Below are 24,339 nucleotides of genomic sequence, written 5' to 3'. Positions count from 1 at the left end.
AGAAATAATTTGCGAAATCAACCCCCTGTGTAACAATTGTGGAATTATTTCCGTGGTCAGCGCACAGGATGAGCGCTGACACAGCGGAAATCCTCCACAAACGTATAATCTGAGAGAACCCAGCTGCGGTGCATCTGTAGAGGTGGATTTCTGCTGGCAGAAGGAGCTGTGGAGAACAGAGGAACAATCCCTCTGAACTACCACAGATGCCAGATAGGAATTGTACGTGGGGAAGCAATGCAGGGCAAGATAGCCCCTAAAGAGAGAGAGCACAGAGACAGAATAAATGACAGACTTAAGGAATGGTCAAACAGCTGTCTGCCTGTGCAGACAGCTGAGCGGATCATTACACCCTGCAGATTTGATTACTGATTAATTCTTCCAGGAAATCGATACATGTATGGGCTTCATGGAAACAGGGATGAAAGGCAGTAGCATAATTTTTTTTTTGGGGGGGTGGGGTGGGGGGGGGGGGGGGGCGGTTGTTAAAAGTTGGCCTAGGGCTCTGAAAAGTAGAAATCCGGCCCTGTTTGTACTTGTATTGCTGGATGGTCATGGTCTTTGCCTTTTCATGTATATATGTTTTCCAATATTTGTTTTACACTGTGTTCAGCACTACAGAAGATGTTGGCACTATATGAATACAAAATATTATAATAAAAACACTTCCTTCCCCCACCTACTACTAACACTATAACTGGTAATTAAGCGCCCCAGCCAGCCCAGTAATCAAAAACGGCAGAGTTCTACTATAGTGCAGACAAACTTTGGTGCACTACCGCTAACAGCTGCTTAAAATCACACCCACCATCCCTGTAGAGTTCCAATACATACTAGCAGAAACTCCTCCACCCCTATTTTGCTCCAGCTTGCCACCTGAAAAAAATAGTGGGGTGCAGTATCAAGGCAAAATAGCCGTGGCTGGTAATTACTCAATGTAACATGGGCGCCTTTGACGTTGCTCAATATTCCCAGCTGTGAATTTGGCAAAATTTAATACACACGTGGCAAATATTTTATGCCACACTAGAAACAAGGAAAATACACCACCTCTAAAGAGGGTTGGATTAAATCATAAAGATGCATTAGGGGATTGGATAAAAGCATTCAGATATTAAAGTCGTTAAAAAAGTGGGTTATAAAAGTTGGCAGCCATGTGACCTTTTGGCTAAGAGGATTGTCGGGCTCCATCCAACACTTATATTGAACCTGACTGTCCCAACAACCCCCACCTTGCTTAAAAGCTCCCTAAAAGGTTCATAATTAAACACTGAAGGTAGGTGATTTACAGGCTGGCCATGACCCCCTTACAATCTCCGGCACCACGCCCCAGGAGTGTAACCATAGCTATTACCTGACTGCAGCCAATAAGATAAAGGAGGCTAGTTTAGTGGCAGTTCTAGCCACATATTCCTATATCGAACAGCAGGGATTAAGATCAGAAGATGCATAACAACTGGATTTTCACTGGAAAGAAGGTCGGGATTTCTTTTTCCCACAATAGGGACTATTAGAAAGGAGGAGGGAAGCGTTCATGTTTCATATAACAATTTCCACCACAGACACTAATGAGGCATTCTCATACAGCATGAAGATCCCCAAGTCAGTAGGAACCAACTGGGTAACCAATAAAAATAAGCACAAGTAAGAAATAGTGATACGAGAGTGCGGTGATACGGCTGATTGTATGAATGTGTAGCATGTATAGTCAATCTCAGTGTTCTCCCCAGGCTCTTTTAGCTGGGTGCTCCACCCGGCTAGTTTTGGTGAGCACCCGGCTTTCATCGGCTCACCTCCTCCTATGCTATAAGCAGAGTTGTGCAGAGAAGCACCAGCCCTGCATTCCCCCATCATGTCCCACCCGGCTACTTTTTCATGCCACCCAGCTGGAAAAAAAATTCTGGGGAGAACACTGCAATCTGTATATTATAGTCTGATACAGCTCTAAGAAGTGATAGAATACTGGGTTGTTTAAAGATCAAGCAGCAGAAATGAGAACAACAGGAGGTTTTGAGGCCCTTCTGTCTCCCTCGTAGTGGGAGTGAAGGCAAAGGTTAAAGAGAAACTCCAACCTAGAATTGAACTTTATCCCAATCAGTAGCTGATACCCCCTTTTACATGAGAAATATAATGCTTTTCACAAACAGACCATCAGGGGGTGCTGTATGACTGATTTTGTGCTGAAACCCCTCCCACAAGAAGCTCTGGGACTGCATACTTTTGGCAGTTTGTTACAATGTAACAAGGTTCACAGACAGGAAATAGCTGTTTACAGCTGTCTCTAACAGCCAAAACAGCTAGGAGCAGCTACATAACCTGCCCACAGTAAAAATGTCACCATGTAATAAATGTCAGAATGTAAATCGGGGAGAGGAAAGATTTTACAATGAGCAAACACTGACTAAATCATTTATACATAATTATGGTAAAAATGAAGCACTTTTTTTACTACATTATTTTCACTGGAGTTCCTCTTTAAGGTATACTTCGAGCTATAGACAGAGCCACACAGTAGAGAGAAGAATTCTTGTGTTTCCATGGCTCGGGCAATGATCAAATGGTCAAGGTATATTTGGAACATGTGCTAAAGAACCCCATTTTGCTTAAAGGAACACTATAAAACCAAGTGTTCTAAAATGACAATGTACAAATAATGTCTAAGTAGCTGTGTGAACATTTTCCTACTTTCCATGTTAAATATCAAAGGCAAAAGCTTTAATTCATTGTGTGTAGATTTTGGAATGTTCCATTCGCAAAGGTGAATCTCTGTTTCAATATTACACTGTTTTTTGCATGTCAGACTGCAGTTACCTTATATGAAAAGCCTCTGGTGTCCCGTTTCACACACAATTACAAATGCTTACGTTACACATAAGATATACTTCCTCTGCTCTCTGCAGACAGCTCAGTCAGAGACACAGGCAGCTGCCAGTGAGAGCTTTCTCACACAGGGTTAACAGATGTTGTGCGAGGGAATCCCCCCTCCCCTCATGATTAATTAACATGTGAGATTTGTCAGTTTTGGTGTCAGTAAACTGTGAAAGGAATTTGATAACAGTAAATAAAAGAGATAAGCATTCAAATGTATACACCAGCACTTCCCAAACAATTCCTATCTCAATTGAAAAAAAACATGTTAACCGATAGTGTTCCTTTAAGTATCAGCACTATAAACTGTTCATGCCTTTGTCTTAATGTCAGGACCATAGATGGCTCTACAGTTCGTTCCTTGCCAGCACAAAATGGTATACAAGTCTGGAGACCACTGGCATTTTCAGAACCTCAGCCATGTGCATTCCTATCCCTTGGTTGGATCCAGATATCTCTGTATAGCTCAGGCTGAAAATGAAAGGGGTTCTCCAGTCGAAAAGGAGCATAGATGATGCAATAGCTGGAAAATATATTGATTTAATTTGTTCTATATGATTTACTATTTACTGTTAACTAATGTATGTATTTCCATTTTTACTTTGATGTATGTGTTATAATTTAAGTAGGCCTCAGTTATTTGGACTGAGTTAGTCAAAAAGGCTTGGGGAGCAGACCTGCCCTTTAAGGGGATTTTCTCTTAGAGAGAAAATCTTCAGTTCTGTCAGAACTAGAACATACCAGGAAGCTGTTCTATGGACAAGGCCACAGGTCTCCCTGACCTGTGCATGTACCCCACTAGAACAATAAACATCAGCCATATTTATTAAACACCACATTCTTGTATGTATGTCAAAGGCCGCATTGAATATTAATCGAGTAGGTGTGTATGATGACACCACGAGTGGGTCCACCAATAGTCTGATCTAGGGGATGGCGAAGATGATGTCATATTTAACTCTTTTCTAGTCGGTATTAAAGCCTGAGTGAGCGATGGGAGCTCATTGCTGACTGGAACCTCTAAGTATCTTTCATTCTATATGTAATCTGATATAATGTATGCTGTACATAGGTAGTCTAGTGTAACGTAGGTTAGAAAGAAGGTACCTGATTGACTTCAGCAGGAAGTTTAATCAAGAAGCTTGTAACGCAACATGAAGATTGGCGTGGCTAGGATATGATGAACTGTATCTATCTGTATTCCTGTTTCCTGAATAAATAACGTGAATATTGAAGAAGCCTGAGAAAGTCTATCTCCTGCTTGCTGTGTTGAGAGTCAAATTATCTCACAGTCCGTGAGACGCAACTAAGAAGTTGCTGGTGCCGGAAAAAGGTGATTAGAACAGTTTATAACAATTGTGCCGAAACCCGGTCAACTCCCTTTTTTTTTTACCAACTCCGGCACCCCCCTGATGCACTGTCCCCCCTTTTCTCTATTGGGAACCCATACTGCACCACCCGGTAAGGTGCCTCACTTAAAGGAATATTTCCCCATAGCCTGGGTCCAGGGATAGCAATGCCAGAATACGTGCACCAAGCTATTACTGTAAGACTAGCATGGTCATGGATAGGAATTGTTTCCCAGCTAGGTGCAGGGAGACACGGAGCAGCGCAGATCAGGAAAGGGTCTGTACTGAGTTGCTTATGGGATTATTCCTTTAAGTGAGGCACCTTACCGGGTGGTGCAGCATGGGTTCCCAATAGAGAAAAGGGGGGACAGTGCATCAGGGGGGTGCCGGAGTTGGTAAAAAAAGGGAGTTGACCAATCCAGGTATCCATCGCCGCTGCTGCAGAGCGGTAACGTTTTTTTTCCAGTTTTGTCGTAGACAGGTCCAGAGTTTGACTAAGAGGTCTATGCTGGGCTGTGGCTGTTTTTTGGGCATTTTTTTTCCATCCACTGATTGGTCAAATATGTTTTTTTCCAGCTCCTATCAAGTGTAGCACAAAGAACAAGAACTGACAGCAGTTCATGGGGCAATTATAAAGATGAAAGAATTGCCATTTACAGACTGACAGTGTATCAGGACAGGTTTGCCATACGACTACCTACCAAGTGGGCATTCAGGGATCTGCATACAGGCATTGGATGCTGGAATGCTTAGCCCTGCACCATGTGTAGTTTAAGTGCAAAGTGCTCCTTCCTACAGGGAGGCAGCCATTTTTTTTTGTAGTATGGGGGTTGTAGCACGGCAAACATTGGTCAGAGGGTACAACACACAGAACTTCTAGCAGAGCTGGTATCGCAATGAGGTTCTAGATAAGTAAATGCGAAAATGAGTAAGAGCATTGCAGGCTCACCTGCAAAGCAGCAACAAGTGTGGCATCCATAATCTGTGCATGCGACGGCCGCGCATGTACAGATGGGGGGGATGTGGGGGGAGCTTGCAATGAGGTGAGAGCTTCCAAAGGTGAAGTCCGCGGGAGCATATTTTACACAGGTAAGTACTTCGGATAGTACTTAGATAGGGGAGAGAGGTTTAACTCCAATCTACCAAAAAGAGTAAACAGAGTTCATGAGAACCATAAAGCAACGAGATCAATTATGGTGTATATTGATCAATTTAAAGTGTACAGAGTACAAGCCGCAGGGCGAATCCCAAATCATTATTAAGAATTGATTTGTTTGTATTTCGATTTCAGGAGTTTGGCAATATGGACTCGAGACAGCTGCAGTGCTGGCAGCAAAGATGGAGATGTCAGTCGGATAAGCGAAAGGTTCCAGATGCCAATCTGAGGTTGGAGAACAGCGAGATTCCTGAAATTGGAAAGAGACTAAAACACGAGATTCCTGAAATTGGAAAGAGACTAAAACACGAGATTCCTGAAATTGGAAAGAGACTAAAACACGAGATTCCTGAAATTGGAAAGAGACTAAAACACGAGATTCCTGAGATCGGAAAACGACTAAAAAAACTGACTGAGCAAAGCATAGTGCAAATTGCTAATGTTTTTCTTTCCCAAGGTGGTGCTTTTATAATGAAGAGTACCGTGCTGATGGTGATCCTAGGTTGCCATTTCGTCCTAGGAGAACGAAGAGAGGACATTCTCATGTATAATAAGGGGTTAATGAGAATACAAGGCCCAAACATGTTGATGTTGGGTGACAAAGGTACTGATCCTTTCACTCCTCCCTCCGCTTGGCACAGATGGACCAAGCAGGGATGGAGGAAACGAGCACTTGTGCCAGGTGAAAACAAATTTCAGGGCACAAGGTGGGTGACAGGTCTGAAGGGTCAGGTGTGCGGGCAGTATGAATTGAATGGCAGGGTAAATCTGCGATTGAATGCCACACTCCCAGAATCGATGCACCGATCCAAAGTTTTGTTAAAAGGTACATTGCAGTACAATGGGTACATGCAAAAGGTGGAGTGTGTGATTCAGGGGTACCTTGTCTTGGTTATCCAGAGTGAGATGGTTCCAGATTGGAGAGGAACGAGCAGAAGGCGTCAATTCTCCTGTCGGAGAGACGCGGGGGACAACATCACACTCGGGAACTACCAACAGAGAGTGCCTCGGAAACAACTATACACACGTAAAGGCTGGAAAGCCGAGGGGTGGTGGTTCTCGAAACAAGAAGTAAAAATCGAGATCGAGCCACATTTCCAGGTGACAACGAGGGTGGGGAGAGCGGTCCCGGGGGAGGGAAAGCTAACACAGGGAACCCCATTTACATTACACGGGTCACAACAGGGGACGATATTACACAGTCCATATGCAGCCGCTTATCCTCATGCTAGTTGGGTAAGTGAAGAGGTACTCTTAATTGAAAGATTGCAGAGAGTACAGTCTTCCCAACCTCTGGTACATATTGTGCCTCAGGACATAAGGGGGGAAGAGGTCCAATCAGGACAGTTGGGGACATATTTTGTCAGGTAGATGCTTAAAGATCCTGTCCAACTGAGATTGTACAAGGGGAGGTATATCGATTTTTCTGGAGAAGGATCTTTTGCATGGAAGCTTCAAGATGTTTGGGTGAACAAATGGAAACGGTGCAATATTCCTTTAGGCACCGCCACTTCCTTAGTTACCACCTCAACACATGTCTTACACCATGACCTGAGAGGTCAAACTTTTTTGGTGCTAGACGGGGAGGTGAAACGAGTAGAGTTGTCCTCATGCGGGCAATTCTCCCAGAGGTACCTGTGTTTGCCGGGGCAAGTCAAATTTAGTGAAGAAGCCTGCGGGCTCAATAACACAGAATGCGAGGCTACCATTCAAAAGATCCACCCTGAAGCCAAGCCGATAGTTCCAGTGGCTGAAGGAAAGGTTTGTTTTTTCAGCATCATGTATAAGGACACATTCAAGGTACATGTTCATAATTGTTCCGATAAGGGGGATCTGTCAAGGGGAACATATTGGGTGAGCGGAGATCCGATATGGATCCAGTCATCCAGGTTTGATGACGTTATTTCTCAAATTGTTAAGAGAACTCTAAAGTTCAAAGTTTCACGGGAAGTTCCCCTCCTGAAGGAGAACACGACATGGGACAAAGGGGAACAGGGTTTGATCCAAGACGACCACACTTTGTTACAACGGTTAAACAAACAGTACACTAAGTTAGAGGTAAGATTTCACCATGATCCAGGTGATCTTAACGAGGTAGAACACAAAAATAAGCAGGCGAGTTCCAGTCTGACCTGGTGGAAAAGGTTTCCGGTGATGTTCCAGGGACACTCGGACTGGGCCTCTGCAGTTCAAAGTTCTTCCTACACCCACTGGTCGTCTGGATAGGGATGACAACTTTAGGCATCATTATCCAGGTGAGGTTGTGTGTTAAAATTACGTAGAACAAATTAACCTGGTCAAGAGATTGGTGCCTCATAAACAATCTCATGAACCAATATTTTTAAATTAAGGGATATACAGGGTTACGGGTATAGGTTTAGTAGTACCGGTGATGGAGCTGATTGTATAAAGGCGCTCTTTTAGAAGGCACCTGGCACTGCTCCGTTGTGTAACAACCAAACGAGTTTCACTTTTCTGTGGTCATGCAAGTTTGTGAGTGATACGCAAGTGATGCAAATGCTGAGCATGTGGTATAGAGGGACTTAGAAGTAGGGCCTCCCCAGAGAGCCTGGTTACAGGAAGACCAAGAGGTCTTGCTCTCTCTCTTCCAGGGATAACCGCAGAGAAGCAGAGAAGTTGTGTGAGCAAGTACATCGAAAAGTCGAAACCTAAAGAAAAGAAACCAGGTACTGGTGGGTTCAGAAGCTGGGATCTGCGGGTCAAGCCTTTTTAGGGGGGATTGTTATAATTTAAGTAGGCCTCAGTTATTTGGACTGAGTTAGTCAAAAAGGCTTGGGGAGCAGACCTGCCCTTTAAAGAGAACCCGAGGTGGCTTTGTATAACGTTAGTGGGGCACAGAGGCTGGTTGGGCACACTAACACCAGCCTCTGTTGCCCCATGGTGTGTGTCAAAGACCCCCCTGCTCGCCGCTATCCTTCCCGCAGTGCTGGCGACACGCAGCGCGTCGCCAGCACAATGTTTACCCTAGCGCTGTCTGTCAGCGCCGCTCCCCCGCCTCCTCCGCATCGCCGCTACCCGCCCTCGTCCCTTCCCTCCAATCAGCGTGAGGGAAGGGACGAGGGCGGGTAGCGGCGATGCGGAGGAGGCGGCGGAGCGGCGCTGACAGACAGCGCTAGGGTAAACATTGTGCTGGCGACACGCTGCGTGTCGCCAGCATTGCGGGGGTATAGCGGCGAGCAGGGGGGTCTTTGACACACACCATGGGGCAACAGAGGCTGGTGTTAGTGTGCCCAACCAGCCTCTGTGCCCCACTAACGTTATACAAAGCCACCTCGGGTTCTCTTTAAGGGGATTTTCTCTTAGAGAGAAAATCTTCAGTTCTGTCAGAACTAGAACATACCAAGAAGCTGTTCTATGGACAAGGCCACAGGTCTCCCTGACCTGTGCATGTACCCCACTAGAACAATAAACATCAGCCATATTTATTAAACACCACATTCTTGTATGTATGTCAAAGGCCACATTAAATATTAATCGAGTAGGTGTGTATGATGACACCACGAGTGGGTCCACCAATAGTCTGATCTAGGGGATGGCGAAGATGATGTCATATTTAACTCTTTTCTAGTCGGTATTAAAGCCCGAGTGAGCGATGGGAGCTCACTCTGCTTCTTACTCTCACACTAGCTCTCAATGCTGACTGGAACCTCTAAGTATCTTTCATTCTATATGTAATCTGATATAATGTATGCTGTACATAGGTAGTCTAGTGTAACGTAGGTTAGAAAGAAGGTACCTGATTGACTTCAGCAGGAAGTTTAATCAAGAAGCTTGTAACGTAACATGAAGATTGGTGTGGCTAGGATATGATGAACTGTATCTATCTGTATTCCTGTTTCCTGAATAAATAACGTGAATATTGAAGAAGCCTGAGAAAGTCTATCTCCTGCTTGCTGTGTTGAGAGTCAAGTTATCTCACAGTCCGTGAGACGCAACTATAAGAAGTTGCTGGTGCCGGAAAAAGGTGATTAGAACAGTTTATAACAGTATGTATTAGCAATATTCTTAAAATAAATCAAAGCCTGAGAATTGAATATATTTGTATGCCTACTAGGGAACCTGAGAACTCTCAGGGAGCGGTATGTTGGGGATTAGGTATTTAAGGTACAGTATATTCTCAAATCTCCTGTAAAAGTTGAAGTAAATCTGAAGGGAATTTTAAAACAAAAAACAGACATTTACCTAAGGAGAGGGAAGGCTCTGGGTGCTACAGAGCTTTCCCGTTCTCCTTGTTGCCCCAAAGCCTTCTCAGTTCAAATCTCCCGCCGCGGGAGACTTCGACAGTCTTCAGAAGCACTCGGATGGGTGCAGCTCTGTAATGCGCACGAGCATGAGAGAGGGTGCTCGCACAGTCAGTCTTCAAAAGGCTAAGTGCTCCCAAAGACTGCCGAAGCCAGCCCAACCCTGGAAGAGAGCAGTCTACCATCCATGGGTGGTAGACTGCTAATGGGGGAACTTGCCATGGAACACGGGGCCCGGGAGGAGAACGGGGAGGCTCTATAGGACCCAGAGTCACTGATGCTCAAATTCGGCTTCGGGAGATATCCGGATTTTTGCTATCCGGATATCTCCCAGTAATGCTGTGCGGGCTGGGCGGGGGGGTCAAGCTTACCTCTCTGACGTCTTCTTCGGTCGTCCCTCGGTGCCTCCCACGATGCGCTCCATGCGCGTCACGTGATTACAAACACTTCCTCCTTCAACCTGGAGGGAGATAGTGTTTGTAATCAGGTGACCGCCGCTTGGAGCGCATCGTGGGAGGCGCCGAGGGTCGACCGAAGAAGACGTCAGAGAGGTAAGCTTGACCCCCCCGCTCAGCCCGCACAGCATTACTGGGAGATATCCGGATAGCAAAAATCCGGATATCTCCCGAAGCCGAATTTGAGCATCCATGCCCAGAGTCTTTCCTCTCATTAGGTATCTGTTTTTAGTTTTAAATTTCACCTCAGACTCTCTATAAATGTGCTTTCTGCAATTTACATAGCGTGTTACACAAGTAACACCTTGTTTGTATAACAGGCAAAGCGCAAAGCCCAGCAACTTAACATGACCTCTCTGCGCACATACATTTTACAGAGGTTTTGTAAATATATCCACAGATTCTTATAAGAAAAAAGAAGTATAACATAATTGCTATACTCTGCATATACAGTATTATTCAGGTAATGCTGGGAATACACCATACAATTTACTGTTAGATTTACCTGCCAGATAGATAAAGTTCAACATGTTGGAAATTTATCTATCTTACCATCTATCTGCCGAGCAATTAGGCATTGTTCTACTCAGCAGGAGATAAACAGAAGACAATGCACCAGAGATAATGACCATTATCTACAGAAAATAATCTAATTATGCTTTCTAACAGAAAAGCTAACAGAAAAATCTAACAGAAAATGGTATGGTGTATTCCCAGCATAACTGACATTATAGCCGTAAGATTACAGCCAGGTGGCTGGCACTTTCAAAAGCAGATCAACATTGCAGTTGTTTCTACAGCTTTATTAGCCATTTACATTAAATAATCCTTAACAAGTGTTTTAAACACAGTATTATTTTGAACAGGCAATACTTCACTGTCCTTCTGAAGTTATGAACTTGACTGCTCTCAAGATTAGAATCCAGGTTTAACTTCAAAAATAATTAGAAATTCACTTCTTTGAGGCATTATTCTTGCAAACGTTATCATTTCTCTGCACATTTGCATGTTTTTGACCTACATAAAATTGTTCAGATTTTTAATCAACCAATCCAGTCCTAAGTGGTCTACATAATATGAACATTTACGTACACTGACAGTATATGCACCACAGCAAGTTCTTTAGATTTTTCTTTTTTCTAAAGAGAAAAAGTAATGACTTAAAGTGGATCCGAGATAAACTTTAACTCATTGCATAATTGGGTTTCTTCCATATAGTTTATAGGGCATTCCTCAAGCCAGATACTTTTTTGTTTTGTTTTAATACTCTAAATCCCTATAAACTAAACAAGCTACGCCCACAGCTTTTCACAGTGCCTTGGCATTTTCAGACAGTAGTAAGCGCTTATAGGAGCTCAGTCTAGGCAGGGGGAGGGGGAAGTGTTACTAGCCATTGATTTTAGAGGCAGAGGGGAGGAGGGAGGAGGAATTTACACACAAGCAAGCTGATAGCATCTCCAGCCCTCAGCCTGTGACAATGACAAACAGAACATGGCTGCCCTCATTGTATCACAGGAATAAATATTCATAAACTGTTGAAGCTGTTTGCAGATAGATATGCTGTGTAAACTATCTAAACTTTAGATAACATAAATAGACGAGTTACTTGTTATAGTTAGTTTTTCATCTCGGATCCGCTTTAAAGGGAGTCTGAAGCGAAAATGAAAAAAACAAAAACAGATACTTACCCAAGGAGAGGGAAGGCTCTGGGTCCTATAAAGCTTTCCCATTCCTCGTGTCGTCATTCTTGCGCTGGCTCCCCCATTAGTAGTCTCCGACCAATAGGTTGGAGACTGCTCTCTTCCGCTTTGAGTGGGCTTTGGAAGATTTCGGGAGCACTTGCACGTTTGCAGTACAGAACCGCCTGTCTTCCGATGCACTTGGGCTCCCGAAGACTTCCAAAGGCTCCCGGGGTGAGGCAGGGAACACACTTGACAGTTTTCGTACGCATTTTTTGCACTGAAAAACTGAGAACTAATGTTAATCAATGGGCTAGTTCACACTTCGTACTTCGCGCGCAGAAAAAAACCTGACATTCTGCATCATGATTCTGCACATTTTGCCAATTTTCTGTATCAATCACAGCTGCTGTGAAAAAATGCACGCATTTTCCTGCATAGAAACACACTTGGTGTGTAGAAAACGTACGCAGAAAAACGCGCGCAGAAAACTGAAAGACAAGCGTGTTCCCTGCCCGAGAGATTTAGAGCCTGCAGAAAAATGAGGGGATGAGGAGAGGAACAGGAAGGCTCTATAGGACCCAGAGTGTTCCCTCTCCTTAGGTTAGTATCGGTTTTTTATTTTTTATAAAGCTTCAGATTCACTTTAAAATGGAAAGATAGATTTCATTACTATCATAAAAGAATGAAATTCATAAATAAAGTCAAACTGATGGTGGCAAAGGGTTATACAATATCTTACTTCCCAAAGGCTATAGGCTAACCAAAGCTGACTATTTTGTTATTATATAAATACAGGAAGTGGTCATTTTTGTGGAAAACTGAATTGCTTAGCTTTTTGTAGAGAATTAGGCTTGAAGCAGGAGGCAATGGGGATATAGTATATGCCAGCATAGATTATTATTTAGGCAGATTTTCTGACTGGCCCACACTGCCTTAAAGGAGCCCAACACATGCTTGTTCCAGGGTTTTGACTCAGACACTACTTCTGTCAGAAGATCAACAGGGTTGCCAGGCAACTGGCATTGTTTACAATGAAAATATGGTAGCCTCCATATCACTCTCACCTCGAGTTCACTTTAACACCACTATTGACACAACCTACATCAGACCCCTTGTAGTGCATGGAGCATTCTTTGCGAAAGCAAACCAGTAGTTAAAGCACATTTCAAAAAAGCGACATTTTCTGTATCTTAAAGAGACACTGAAGCGAGACTAAATCCCGCTTCAGGTCTTATATATAGCAGGGGCACGTGTGCCCCTGCTAAAACGCCGCTATCCCACGGCTTAACGGGGGTCCCTTCACCCCCAACCCACCCCCCGCAAAAGTTGGTCGTAAAATGGTCGCTGGTAATCTTCTTCCTGGAGGCAGGGCTAACGGCTGCAGCCCTGCCTCCCAGCGCGTCTATCAGACGCGCATCGCCGCCTCTCCCCCGCCCCTCTCAGTGAAGGAAGACTGAGAGGGGCGGGGGAGAGGCGGAGATACGCGTCTGACAGACGCGCATGGGGCAGGGCTGCGGCGGTTAGCCCTGCCCCAACCAGGAAGCGCTCCCCCGCTGCACGGAGGGGGTTTGGGGGGACAGGGACCCCCGTTAAGCTGCGCTATAGCAGCGTTTTAGCAGGGGCACGCATGCCCCTGCTAGCTATGAGGTCTGAAGCGAGATCTATTCTCGCTTCAGACTCTCTTTAAGTAAGTAAGTGGTTTGTTCAGATTACAGGCAGTGGAGTGTAGGACAATACACGGCATACACACAGGAAAATTAGATATTGCCCAAGGTAAAAATCCAATAAAAAACATGTAACGTCTGTGTGTATGCATGTCTGTTTTAATGAGCTGTGCCAATGAGATCAGTGTCACAGATAGTTATAACAGGTGGCCATGCATAGTGAACAAAAGCATGCTGGGATGTAAGTAAATTGGTCTGGATCTGTCAGCTGCCGCCACACCTCCATCATGGGGGAGGAGCGGTCTTGGAGCTAGGTGGGCCCGGTCCTGCACATAATGCAGAGTGGCAGTGTAGCGTTACACCTTACCTGCTCCTAGCGGCGACACAGGTCCCACTTCACGTCCTCTTCAGTTTGCAAGTGCTATGCAGCCAGCCAATCACCATGCAGCTTCACCCCCATGTCATGTGACAGGGTCAGAGACTGCATGGTGATTGTCTGGCTGCTCAGCACTTGCAAACTGAAGAAGTGAAGGGGGACCTGTATTGCCACTGGAGAAAGGAAATATATAAAAACACTGTTCCTAACTGAATACAGGACTGCACACCCCTCAGAACCCCCCCCCCCCCCAAATGAGGGGGGACAGGCAGGGGCTACTGTTACGCATGGCCACAATGCAGCCCAGAAAGCATGGCAATCGCATACAGTGAAAAAGCCCTAACAGACATGATTTAGGTTTAGCAGCACGTTGATTTGGAAAGTGTTTAAACTTGATTTGGAAAGTATTTAACAAACGTTGTTTGTTATAATAAGACATCATTTTTAAACAAACAGCTCATATAACTGATGGGCATAATTTCAGTTTAAACCCAACTAAATTCACTATTGAACAAGGCACATTGTAATAGAAAGAAGGGTGGTAAATTAATGTAAATACTGTAAACAGGCAAACTGCTGGCCAGAAAAGTGTTCCAATGAATCAAATGAGCTTGGAACTGCATTAGAGGTTGTTTTCTCTCTTCGATGGTAGGTCACTCAGGTGTGTTTTCCCAAATACATGAATTACAACAGAAATCTATATGATGGTGTATTTTCTGGCGTTATCAGCAAAGTAGTTTGACCAATTTTACGACGCCAAAACTGTTAACAAGAAATAACAGATTCTAGTAGTCTCAAACCAATATGGATAGCAGTACAGCAATGCAAAGGTAACACATAATGTATAACTTATGCCGATAAATAAGAATGCTTTCAGAATTTGCCTAGTTCAAGGTTGCATTTAGTTGGGATTTGACTGCAATTTTATGTGGTAGTATCCAATAGTTAAGTGATATTTCAGTTTCTGTCTTATAACACACCTGACAAAGAGCTGTGGTCTTCAAATTCTGCTATACTTTTGTATTCTTTAAATTTAGGGAACTTTACTTTTTTTTTTTTTACTTTTTGCAAATGATCCCTCAGGAAGGAAGAACATATCCTGAAGAGGACCTAAAGTTGGGAGTCGGGCCCTTGAAGGTAAGATCAGGGCCGGATTACCGACCAGGCAACAAAAGCAGTCGCTTGGGGCCCCCATTCAGAGTCAAAGGGGCCCCATCAGCACATAAACCAGCCCTCACCATCCTGTCAGCGGTGGCTGGATGGTATAATGGTTAAAGGGACTCTGAGCAGTGCAATAACTATGGAAAGATGCATATCATTTTAAAGCTCTCTTTCTCTTCTTTCCAATGATATATAAACCACTGCCCTATGCCTTTTAGTTTTCGCTATTTTTGCGATCGAAATCGCGGCCACTGCAATTTCGATCGCAAAAATATCGAAAACTAAAAGGCGTAGGGTGGCAGTTTATCTATTATTGGAAAGAGACGAAAGAGAGCTTCAAAATTATATGCATCTTTCCATAGTTACATTGTATTACACAGGACGACTTTTCGGCAGCTCGATTCAGTCGGCAGCTCGATTCAGCACAATGCAATGAAATATAAGGAACCCAAGGGGATATAATTACAAACATCATGCTGGTAGGTGTGAGGATGTAATTAATTAGTTGTGAGTATGCTTAAAGGCATACCCACAGGCACTGCTCGGAGTCCCTTTAAGGGCTCTGCCTCTGACACAGGAGACCAGGGTTCGAATCTCGGCTCTGCCTGTTCAGTAAGCCAGCACCTATTCAGTAGGAGACCTTAGGCAAGTCTCTCTAACACTGCTACTGCCTATAGGGCCCGTCCTAGTGGCTGCAGCTCTGGCGCTTTGAGTCCGCCAGGAGAAAATTGCAATATAAATGTTATTTGTCTTGTCTTGTCAAATGATGCCGTGCGCTGCTGATTGTCTTCAGAGCCAGGCTCTCCTCCTAGGTCCCCTTCCTGCTACTGTGTGCTCTGCCGCTGCCCACTCCTCCCTCCCTTCCCACAGAGAACCACAGCTGCAGCAAGAATGATAGCAGCGGATGGCAAACGCTCACTCACCTATCCATGATCCAAGCGATAGAGATCCCGTCATCTGAAACCCATTTGTCTCTTCTACAGTGCAGCCGCTCGCTCTGAACTTCCTGATTCTCAGATAAGACAGGAAGTAGGAAGTAGTAATAGTAGTAGTAACAGAGCGGCAGCACTCTAGAGGAGACAGATGGGCTCCGGATGACGGGACCTCTATTGCTTGGATCGCAATAGGTGAAAGTGAGTCATCTGGTGCTGTCATTCTCCCCCGCTGCGGCTGCCATCTCTGCTGGACTATCGTATTCACTGGGATGGAGGCTGCATGGTGGATGTGGCTGTCTAGTTTGGGAGGAAATCGTTTGTTCGGTGGTGGGGGTGGTTATGTAATTCTGTCTGGGGAACAGCTTCCAGTTTGGCGGTGTCCAGAGCTTTCTGCTATTGCCAGGCTGGAGATGCAGGGGGAAAGTGCTGCTGCTGTGATATCTGGCGCCCTCTTCACAGGGGTGGCCCAGCCCCTGAGTGCAAATGTCCCAGCCATTCATCTCTCACTTTGCATTTTGCCGCTGCTATTCCCTGCATTGTGCACCCACAGAGGAAAGCGGGCTGTTGCCCATAGCAACCAGTAGCTCGGCTGCCCCGATGTGTGCGGCATGTTGTTGTGCAGCTGCATCTTCTGATTCTATTACGACATGATAGGGGGGCCCAAATCAGTTACTTTGCTTAGGGCCCCATTTAGCCTTAATCCGGCTCTGGGTAGGAGCCCAGATGTTAAACATACAACACTGACTGGTTTGCCTTTGACTACAAAGGCATGACCTTTTGTCTGCACCTATCTTCAATAGCCATTAGCTGTATTAAGGTTTAACGCACGCCTGAAGTGAGAGGATACGCCCTGCTGATCCTCTGACTCGAATAGTTTTATCTACAGACCCTGAACAACCATGCAGATCAGATGTTTGAAAAAGGTTTGACTGGAAAAGGAAATAAGTATGGCAGCCTCCAGATCCCTCTCACTTCAGGTGTCCTTTAAGTATAACATGGAAGCTGTGTTCCGTACAGCTGTGGTGCTAATAATGCAAAGGTTGTGGGTTTGATCCCTGTAGGTCCCACAGGTGTGATGCTAAAACATTTATGCAACAAGTACTAGTGAACTTTGCAAGACTCTGTTCTGCCAAAATGTATACTAAAATGAGGGCCCCTACAGTCTGGTTGGTATTTAGGAGGGTGGGGAGTGTAAAACATTCCGGACAGAGTTATGCCAGTTCGAGTACATTGTCACGCCATTGATCGGATTATCGTAGCTGTCTGGAAAATATTCTCATTTTGGGCTCTTTCACTATACAGCGTCATGTTTGTGCTAGCAAAAATGTGAATGTGCTTGCATTGCTTTTTCTTTTGTATGCATATTTATTCTTGTGTTTTTCGTAGCTTTGGGAGACAAAAAAAACCTTCACCAAAAACAAATGCAGTGCAGTGTCTCAACCGGTAGGCATAGGTCTTACTGGTCTTTTCTGGATAAGCACTGGGCCTCCGCTAAGAGAGTTCTTAGGCGTCTGAGGGTCCATGGGCTCTATGCAAAGCTGGAGAAGTGGGAGTCCAAAAAAAGTATCTATACAGTTCCTTAAGTTTATCATTCCCATCAAGGTAATATCCAATTATCCTTAAAATGTTTCTGCAATACTAGACTGGCCTGCAATACCCAACAAGAAAAGCTTTGTCAATTTCCATAGAACATTTATTAAGTCTTTTTTTCTTAGACTTCTGAATTATAGGAGGTCTTTGATAAATTTAGAGTCCCTGATTACTTTGCTGGCATCATGATACAGCACTACTATTTGATCTAGAGGTTAATGCCTCAAGGCTGGAGTAGTGGTACTAACGTTTGACAAAAAGGTGTTTCACCCATTCCTTAAATGTACAGATCAAAAAAAGTTGAGTTCCTGCCACGAAGCTCAACGGCTTCCAGGAAGCAAGATGGATACTCTTTATTTTACAAATCATATACAGACCTGGACCCAAAAATTTCAATGCAAAGGCCTTGCTTCACATCTTTTCAGAGACACCTTCATACTTCCCTACTCTATAGGATTTTTTGTCTATCCAAATTCAACTGCCTTCTCAAATCAAAGAATCCACTGCTACCGTATCTACTGGTCCAGACACAAGGGGTCTTTCACACGGAGTATGTTTGCATATATTTGTGCAATCTTATGAATTTTTATCACATCAGCAAAAACAAGAATACTTATTCCTACTTCTAACATAAAAAGAGAATTTGGTTCCACAAAATTCCAAGTAAGAGTTAAATAGGCACACATGCATCTTTTGTCCCGATCATATTTGATGTAGCTACTCCTGAGATTTACCTTCTGGAAACTGCAATCATGTGACCCAGAGAGGCCACCTAAAGCATAAAGCCAGAGGCAGGCTGGGTGCTCCCCAGCTACTGAACAGCCATTACTCTCCAGCTCTTTAATGTGCTGACTAGAGATTAACTTTTTGCAGTCAGCACTGTAGTTTATTGGATTCTTCTCATTATTAGACAACTTTATCATTGAAATGCTGACCACAAAGAATGAATCTCAGCAGCACATGGAGGAAGTGGGTGAGGTCAACTGATCTGTGCTCACAGGCAGAGGCCAACTCTGTTGCCCCTCACAGCTACACCATAAATAACCTAATGTTCGTGATCCAGTAGATGTGCTACAGTGGGAGCTAGTCTACTTCAGTGGACCCAGTGAGAAACTTCATAGGCTAACAGCCGGTCTCTGCTCACGGCAATTGGTTCACGACCACACATTTGTCATAGACATAGAGGACCCAGGGGAAAACCATATCCCCCAAAGCCATCAGACACGGCGCTCGCATTGGCTACTGCCTCCGCTTGCTCAACTTTACTATACCAATTTTGTTGGTGGCATGGATACTTTTTCCTTCAGGGTCCCCTATATCTTTCAGATTAGTGGTCATGCCCAAATTGCCATGAGCAGGGAGCGGCCACCGGTCTATGAGATGTCCTCCTGGGTCTCCTCAAATAGACTAGGCAGAATTAATCCCATAGAGATTCTGTGGACAAAGCTTTATAATAAGGAATTGTTTTAGTAGTAGATGCATGCAGCATTCTATACAATAATTAAAATGTTAAACATACCAGTTCTAAAGCATTACCCTTTCCTAAGACAGCCTTGTAAACAATATATTATTTTGAATTATGGGTAAGCATTGTACCTTTGCTGCAATAGTCGCTGCTGTTATATGTGAGGATGAACTGTCTTCTGTTGATGCAACACCACTATCTTTCTTCTCTTCCTCTTCTTCTTCACACTGTACCCCTTTGTCTTCTGTTTGTTTGTGAGGGCTCGTTGTTGGTGGAGGAGAAAGAGGAGGTGGTGGTGATGGCAAGTCTTCCAATTCATCGTGCACTTCTTTTACTTTTACGATAGCATCCCTCAAAAGGTCTATAGCATGAGGTAGAGCTGGCAGTATAAATTGAAAGCATTCCTGTAAACCGCAAAAGCAAAACAAAAAAATATGTCAAAACTGTTTGCAACTTCTACACAGCATATCTGTCACACAATCTGAAAAATGACCTTAAAGTGTATATCCGAGGCGATATGTGACATGATGAGATAAACGTGTATTTAAAGTACAAAACATATTAATAACCAGGTTTTACTTGTTTTATTTTGCTGCCTGACAGAGTTAATTTCTAGAAGTGACAGCTTCTGTCTTGTCGGTACCTTGTCGGAAATATAGTAAACATCACTGATAAGCTAATTACAGCCATAAAAGTTTCCCTGGCACAATACAACTTCTGAGGGCAGGGAGAGATAAAATACATGAACTACTGACCTTTTTCTAACTCTAGGACACGTAATAGGCTGTTACTGATTAGAGAGAGTAAAACATCCAACCAACTTTGTAAATGTTTAAAGGGACACTGTAGGGGGGGGGGTCAGGGGAAAATGAGTTGAACTTACCCAGGGCTTCTAATGGTCCCCCCACAGACATCCTGTGCCCGCGCAGCCACTCCCCAATGCTCCGGCCCCGCCTCTGGTTCACTTCTGGAATTTCAGACTTTGAAGTCTGAAAACCACTGTGCCTGCGTTGCCGTAGCCTCACTCCCGCTGATGTCACCAGGAGCGTACTGCGCAAGCCCAGTATGGTCTGTGAATGCGCCATGCGCTCCTGGTGACATCAGAGGAAGCGAGGACACGGCAATGCAGGCGCAGTGGTTTTCAGACTTTAAAGTCTGAAATTTCAGAAACGAACCAAAGGCGGGGCCGGAGCATCGGTGAGTGGCTGCACGGGCACAGGATGCCTGCGGGGGACCATTAGAAGCCCCGGGTAAGTTCAGCACATTTTCCCCCTAACCCCCCTACAGTATCCCTTTAAATATAAAAGAAAACCATGGGATACCATGTGATACTTAAAAAAAAGTAAGAGTAGGAGGAAAAATATAATTTTTTATCTCATCAGTACACTATACTGAAAGATTGTGGTAGAGAAAGAGTTGCCGGGAATCACACTGGATTATGTTCAAAATAGAGGACATTAACCACTTAACCTCAAAGGGGTTTTCCCTTAAAAAAGCCAGTGCAATTTTCCCGTCAGCACTCCTTCCATTCATTCGCCTATAACTTTATTACTACTTATTACAACGAAACAATCTATATCTTGGGTTTTTTTTTCCATCAATTAGGCTTTCTTTGGGGGTTACTTTTTGCAAATAATTATTTTATTCTAAAAGTGTTTTAACAGTAAAAATAAGAATAACATGGAAAAATGTATTATTTCTCAGTTTTCAGCCATTATAGTTTTAGAATAACACATGTTACCGTAATTAAAATTCACACATTTTATTTGCCCATTTGTCCCGGTTATTGCAAAGTTTAAAATGTTTCACTGCATGGCGCCAATATTTTATTTAGAAATAAAGGTGCATTTTTTAAGTTTTGCGTCCATCCCTAATTACAAGCCCATAATCTTTAAAGTTATAGGAATATGCCCTTTTGACATACATATTAAAAAAGTTCAGTCCCTAAGGTTATGCATTTTTTTCCCCAACATTTTTTGCGGGTAATTATTAGGGAGTGTGGGAGGTCAGGGGTTAATTTAATAAGTAAAATAATGTCAAAATAGGGCTTTTATCCTTATGGTTAGTATTACTACGCAAACAGGTAGCAATGAGTGGACGGTCTTTGTGAATGGCGGCGCTGTCTCATAGATGGCTGCGGTCATTCATACGGGGACTTAGATCAATGAATGGGAACTGTGTTCCCATTTATTGATCTAGCAGCTAACGATCGGCGGCAGTAATGAGCGCGCAGGGGGAGCGGGAACGCACAGCAGGGAAGGATGTAGTAGCTATGTCCCTGCACAGTTAAGGCAATTTGCAGGGACGTAGTTACTCATCCCGGGGGAGGGGAAGTGGTTAAACTGCACCTTCTGCTACAGTTTATAGATCGTCAAGCTAGAAAGAGGTTGCAATTGAGAAGGACAAGCTCACTAATAGAAAAGTATTATATTTTTTTTCCATTTAAAAAGTGCCAGCATCATATGCAGCACTGTACACTGTACATTTAAGCAAACAAGACCATTACCAAAAATAAAATCTTATTGGTACTGACCATATACAAAATAAATATATAAATAAAATTAATCTATAGAATAGATTACCATTTTAAAAAAGGACAAAGTAAATAATACTAATAATACACAAAAAAGTGGCTGGAGATTCTGAGTTATTTGTTACTGACTGGTAGAGGGCTGGAAGGGTAGGCAATATTGGCTAATGCTATAAAGCCGTAAACACCACAGGGCACAAGCTTCAAAGGGTACCTACAAGTTTTCATCACAACCAATACATACTAGAATACAGACACAGCAGAACTGGGTTTTAGCAAAGTCAGGAGACCTAGCCATGAACTCTTCAGCTAGAAGATCAATCAGAATTCATGTGTGTCATACCGTCAGAATAGTAAGGTTTCTGAATATGCAGTTAGCCTACATGGATCCCACACAAAGTCCTAATTTCATTAAGTCCAAAGAACAGGTACATATGATACTGTATCATAAAGAACTATACAATTTCTCAAAAACACAACAGAGTATATTAGTCATATTTAGAGTCTGTGCGAATGGTAGAACTAGAAAATGTTACTCATCCCTTTAGCATGTCCTTATCAGATTCAACTAGAGAATTATGAAAATCACAAATTAAGAAATGACATACAGGTTGGGCATTAAATTCAATAAAGAACCACTTCTTCTCTGGATCTACCTATTCTTTTTAAAAGCCACCTTGCCATTTTTGTCTTTAAAAAGTAAAGAGTAAGCTAATGTCTAATTGTTTCTCTACTTGTCATCAATGCTGTCACAGAAATGCTATGAATTCCTTGATGCAGTAGAAGTCTTTAACCACTTAAGTACCAGCGGTCTCTGCCCCCTTAAGGTACCAGAAACTGCGGAATCCTGACGGATAACGACAAATTGCCACACATACCCACCACAATCACCGTCACTGCCAAACGTCAGGAGCCTGGGCCTCCCTGTAAGGAACATGGAGGAAGCATCTGCGGGTAGTCTGGCGTCCTCCGCAGCTGCCTCCATTCCGCTGCCCAGTGTGTCTGTAGGGAACATGGAGGAAGCAGCTGCAGGTAGTCTGGCATCCTCCGCATCTGCCTCCATTCCGTTGCCCACTGTGTCACCCATGCCTCCGGCGTCTAGTACGCCGAGGACGGGTTTGTCTGCTGCCCATAGGGTTGTGGTGACGCGTGCACCGTCACGGCCTTTATGCGGCGAGTAGGCGGCTCAGCTGACCTACGGGTCGGCTGACATCACGCCATGCGTCCGTCGCTGCTGATTGGCTGAACGCAGGGGGGTGTGCTGCGAGGTGTCCTTGGGCTCTTAAGCCCGGAGGATTCAGTCTTTCTTTGTCTGCTGTTGTGAATGCTACGTGTTAGCACTCAGACCCTTAGATAGATCTGGTGTGCTTGGATCCGGGAGGAAACCGGGGATTTCACACAGACTAGGATTTATTATTGTTATTTGATATATTGCTTGATACTTGTGTATGACTCTGGCTCTCTTCTGACTTCCCTTTCGTTTAATGTCTCTGTACTTTAGCCATCTGATCCTGTTGCTAACACTGCCTGAAATACCTTTATCCTCTTGCCTGCCGATTCTGTACTGTATCCTCCTGTCTGTTGCCAAACCGATCTGTCTGACTACTCTACTCACCAGTGAGCCCTTGTCACTGGTGAGGTTCTTTATTGTTAGTGCCCACCAGCTCCTCTGGTAAGGACTACTGTATTGATAGTCTCCGCCAGCTCCTCTGGTGAGAACTACTGTATTGTTACCATTCACCAGCTCCTCTGGTGATAGGCTTCTGTACTGATAGTGTTCACCAGCTCCTCTGGTGAGGGCTACGGTACTGATAACATCCTCCAGCTCCTCTGGTGAGAGTTGCTATACTGATAGTATTCACCAGCTCCTCTGGTGAGCTATCAAGTATTACTGTTACACCAAGCACTATTTATTATATACCTCCTGTGTGTGGCTACACCTGTTACTCCTTCTGTATTTGTTGTCATGGCAGCTTCTGATATACCAGTATTATAGGTGATTCTGCAGATCACCTTATAATCAGGTATATATCTGCATTATAGGTGATACTGCAGATCACGTAATCATCAGATTCTGCCTCTTGCTGACACAGATCGTTACACTCCCACTCTGCCATCTCTATGACGGCAGAGTTCCTGTGAGCCGGCCAGGAGCCCCTTTTATTGGCTCCTGACCCTGCCTATCAATGTAAGCCAATGGGAGTGGCTTATGTTGATAGACAGGGTCAGGAGGAAATAAAATCGGCTCCGGACCTGCTCACAGGGCTCTGCTGTTATAGAGACAGCAGAGCGAGTGAGCTGCAGCTGGGAAAAAGCGGCGAGATCGTCGGGAGCGGCGAGAATGTGTGGAATCAGTTGATTGAAATCTACACCCTGCCAGCCAGGTAGCTACAGAAACAGGGCGTAGATTTAAATCATTGCGGTCCGAAAGTAGTTAAAGAAAAACTCTCCCTCCAATTGCAGGAGCTTCAATTGTAAGCCTAAGGAGTGTATACATATGATTAAGCTTTTGGGAGATTTAGGTGCAGGGTAAAGCAAAAAAACAAAAAAAAAGCCCATCCTGCTTCTGCACAAGTCCCGGTGGCGCTAATTACTATTACCACTCCAGGCCGCCATGGATAGTGGGGCAAGATGTAATTCGGCTGCCAGCAAGATCGGGCTGGGACCATGAACCAGAAAAATTTCAACCTGGGGCCCACACATCACATGATTGCGGTGAAATAATGGTGTGACCATGCACCGGAAGGTGGGCGTGGTCATGATGCATCATGGACAGGGCCAAATGTACATCAATTTAGCAGCATTGTAGTTCAAAGACACTGCTGCCCAGCAAAAATTTGCAAAGA

General features: G+C 44.1%; 1 protein-coding gene across 26 annotated transcripts in view; it reads right to left on the bottom strand.

Moving 5' to 3' along the window:
- Positions 1-24,339, bottom strand: part of GPHN (gephyrin) — a 468,752-nt gene that overhangs the window by 240,327 nt on the left and 204,086 nt on the right. For all 26 annotated transcript variants that reach the window (XM_068253294.1, XM_068253293.1, XM_068253298.1 and 23 more), the window contains one exon: positions 19,095-19,367. In XM_068253294.1, the coding sequence (XP_068109395.1) occupies positions 19,095-19,367 (273 nt within the window). The remainder of the gene's footprint in view (positions 1-19,094; positions 19,368-24,339) is intronic.

This window comes from Hyperolius riggenbachi, chromosome 9 (assembly GCF_040937935.1).
Source record: "Hyperolius riggenbachi isolate aHypRig1 chromosome 9, aHypRig1.pri, whole genome shotgun sequence".
Classification (NCBI taxonomy): Eukaryota; Metazoa; Chordata; class Amphibia; order Anura; family Hyperoliidae; genus Hyperolius; species Hyperolius riggenbachi.
The sequence above is the reverse complement of the archived record's forward strand: the minus strand, read 5'-3'. Positions and strand labels throughout refer to the sequence as shown.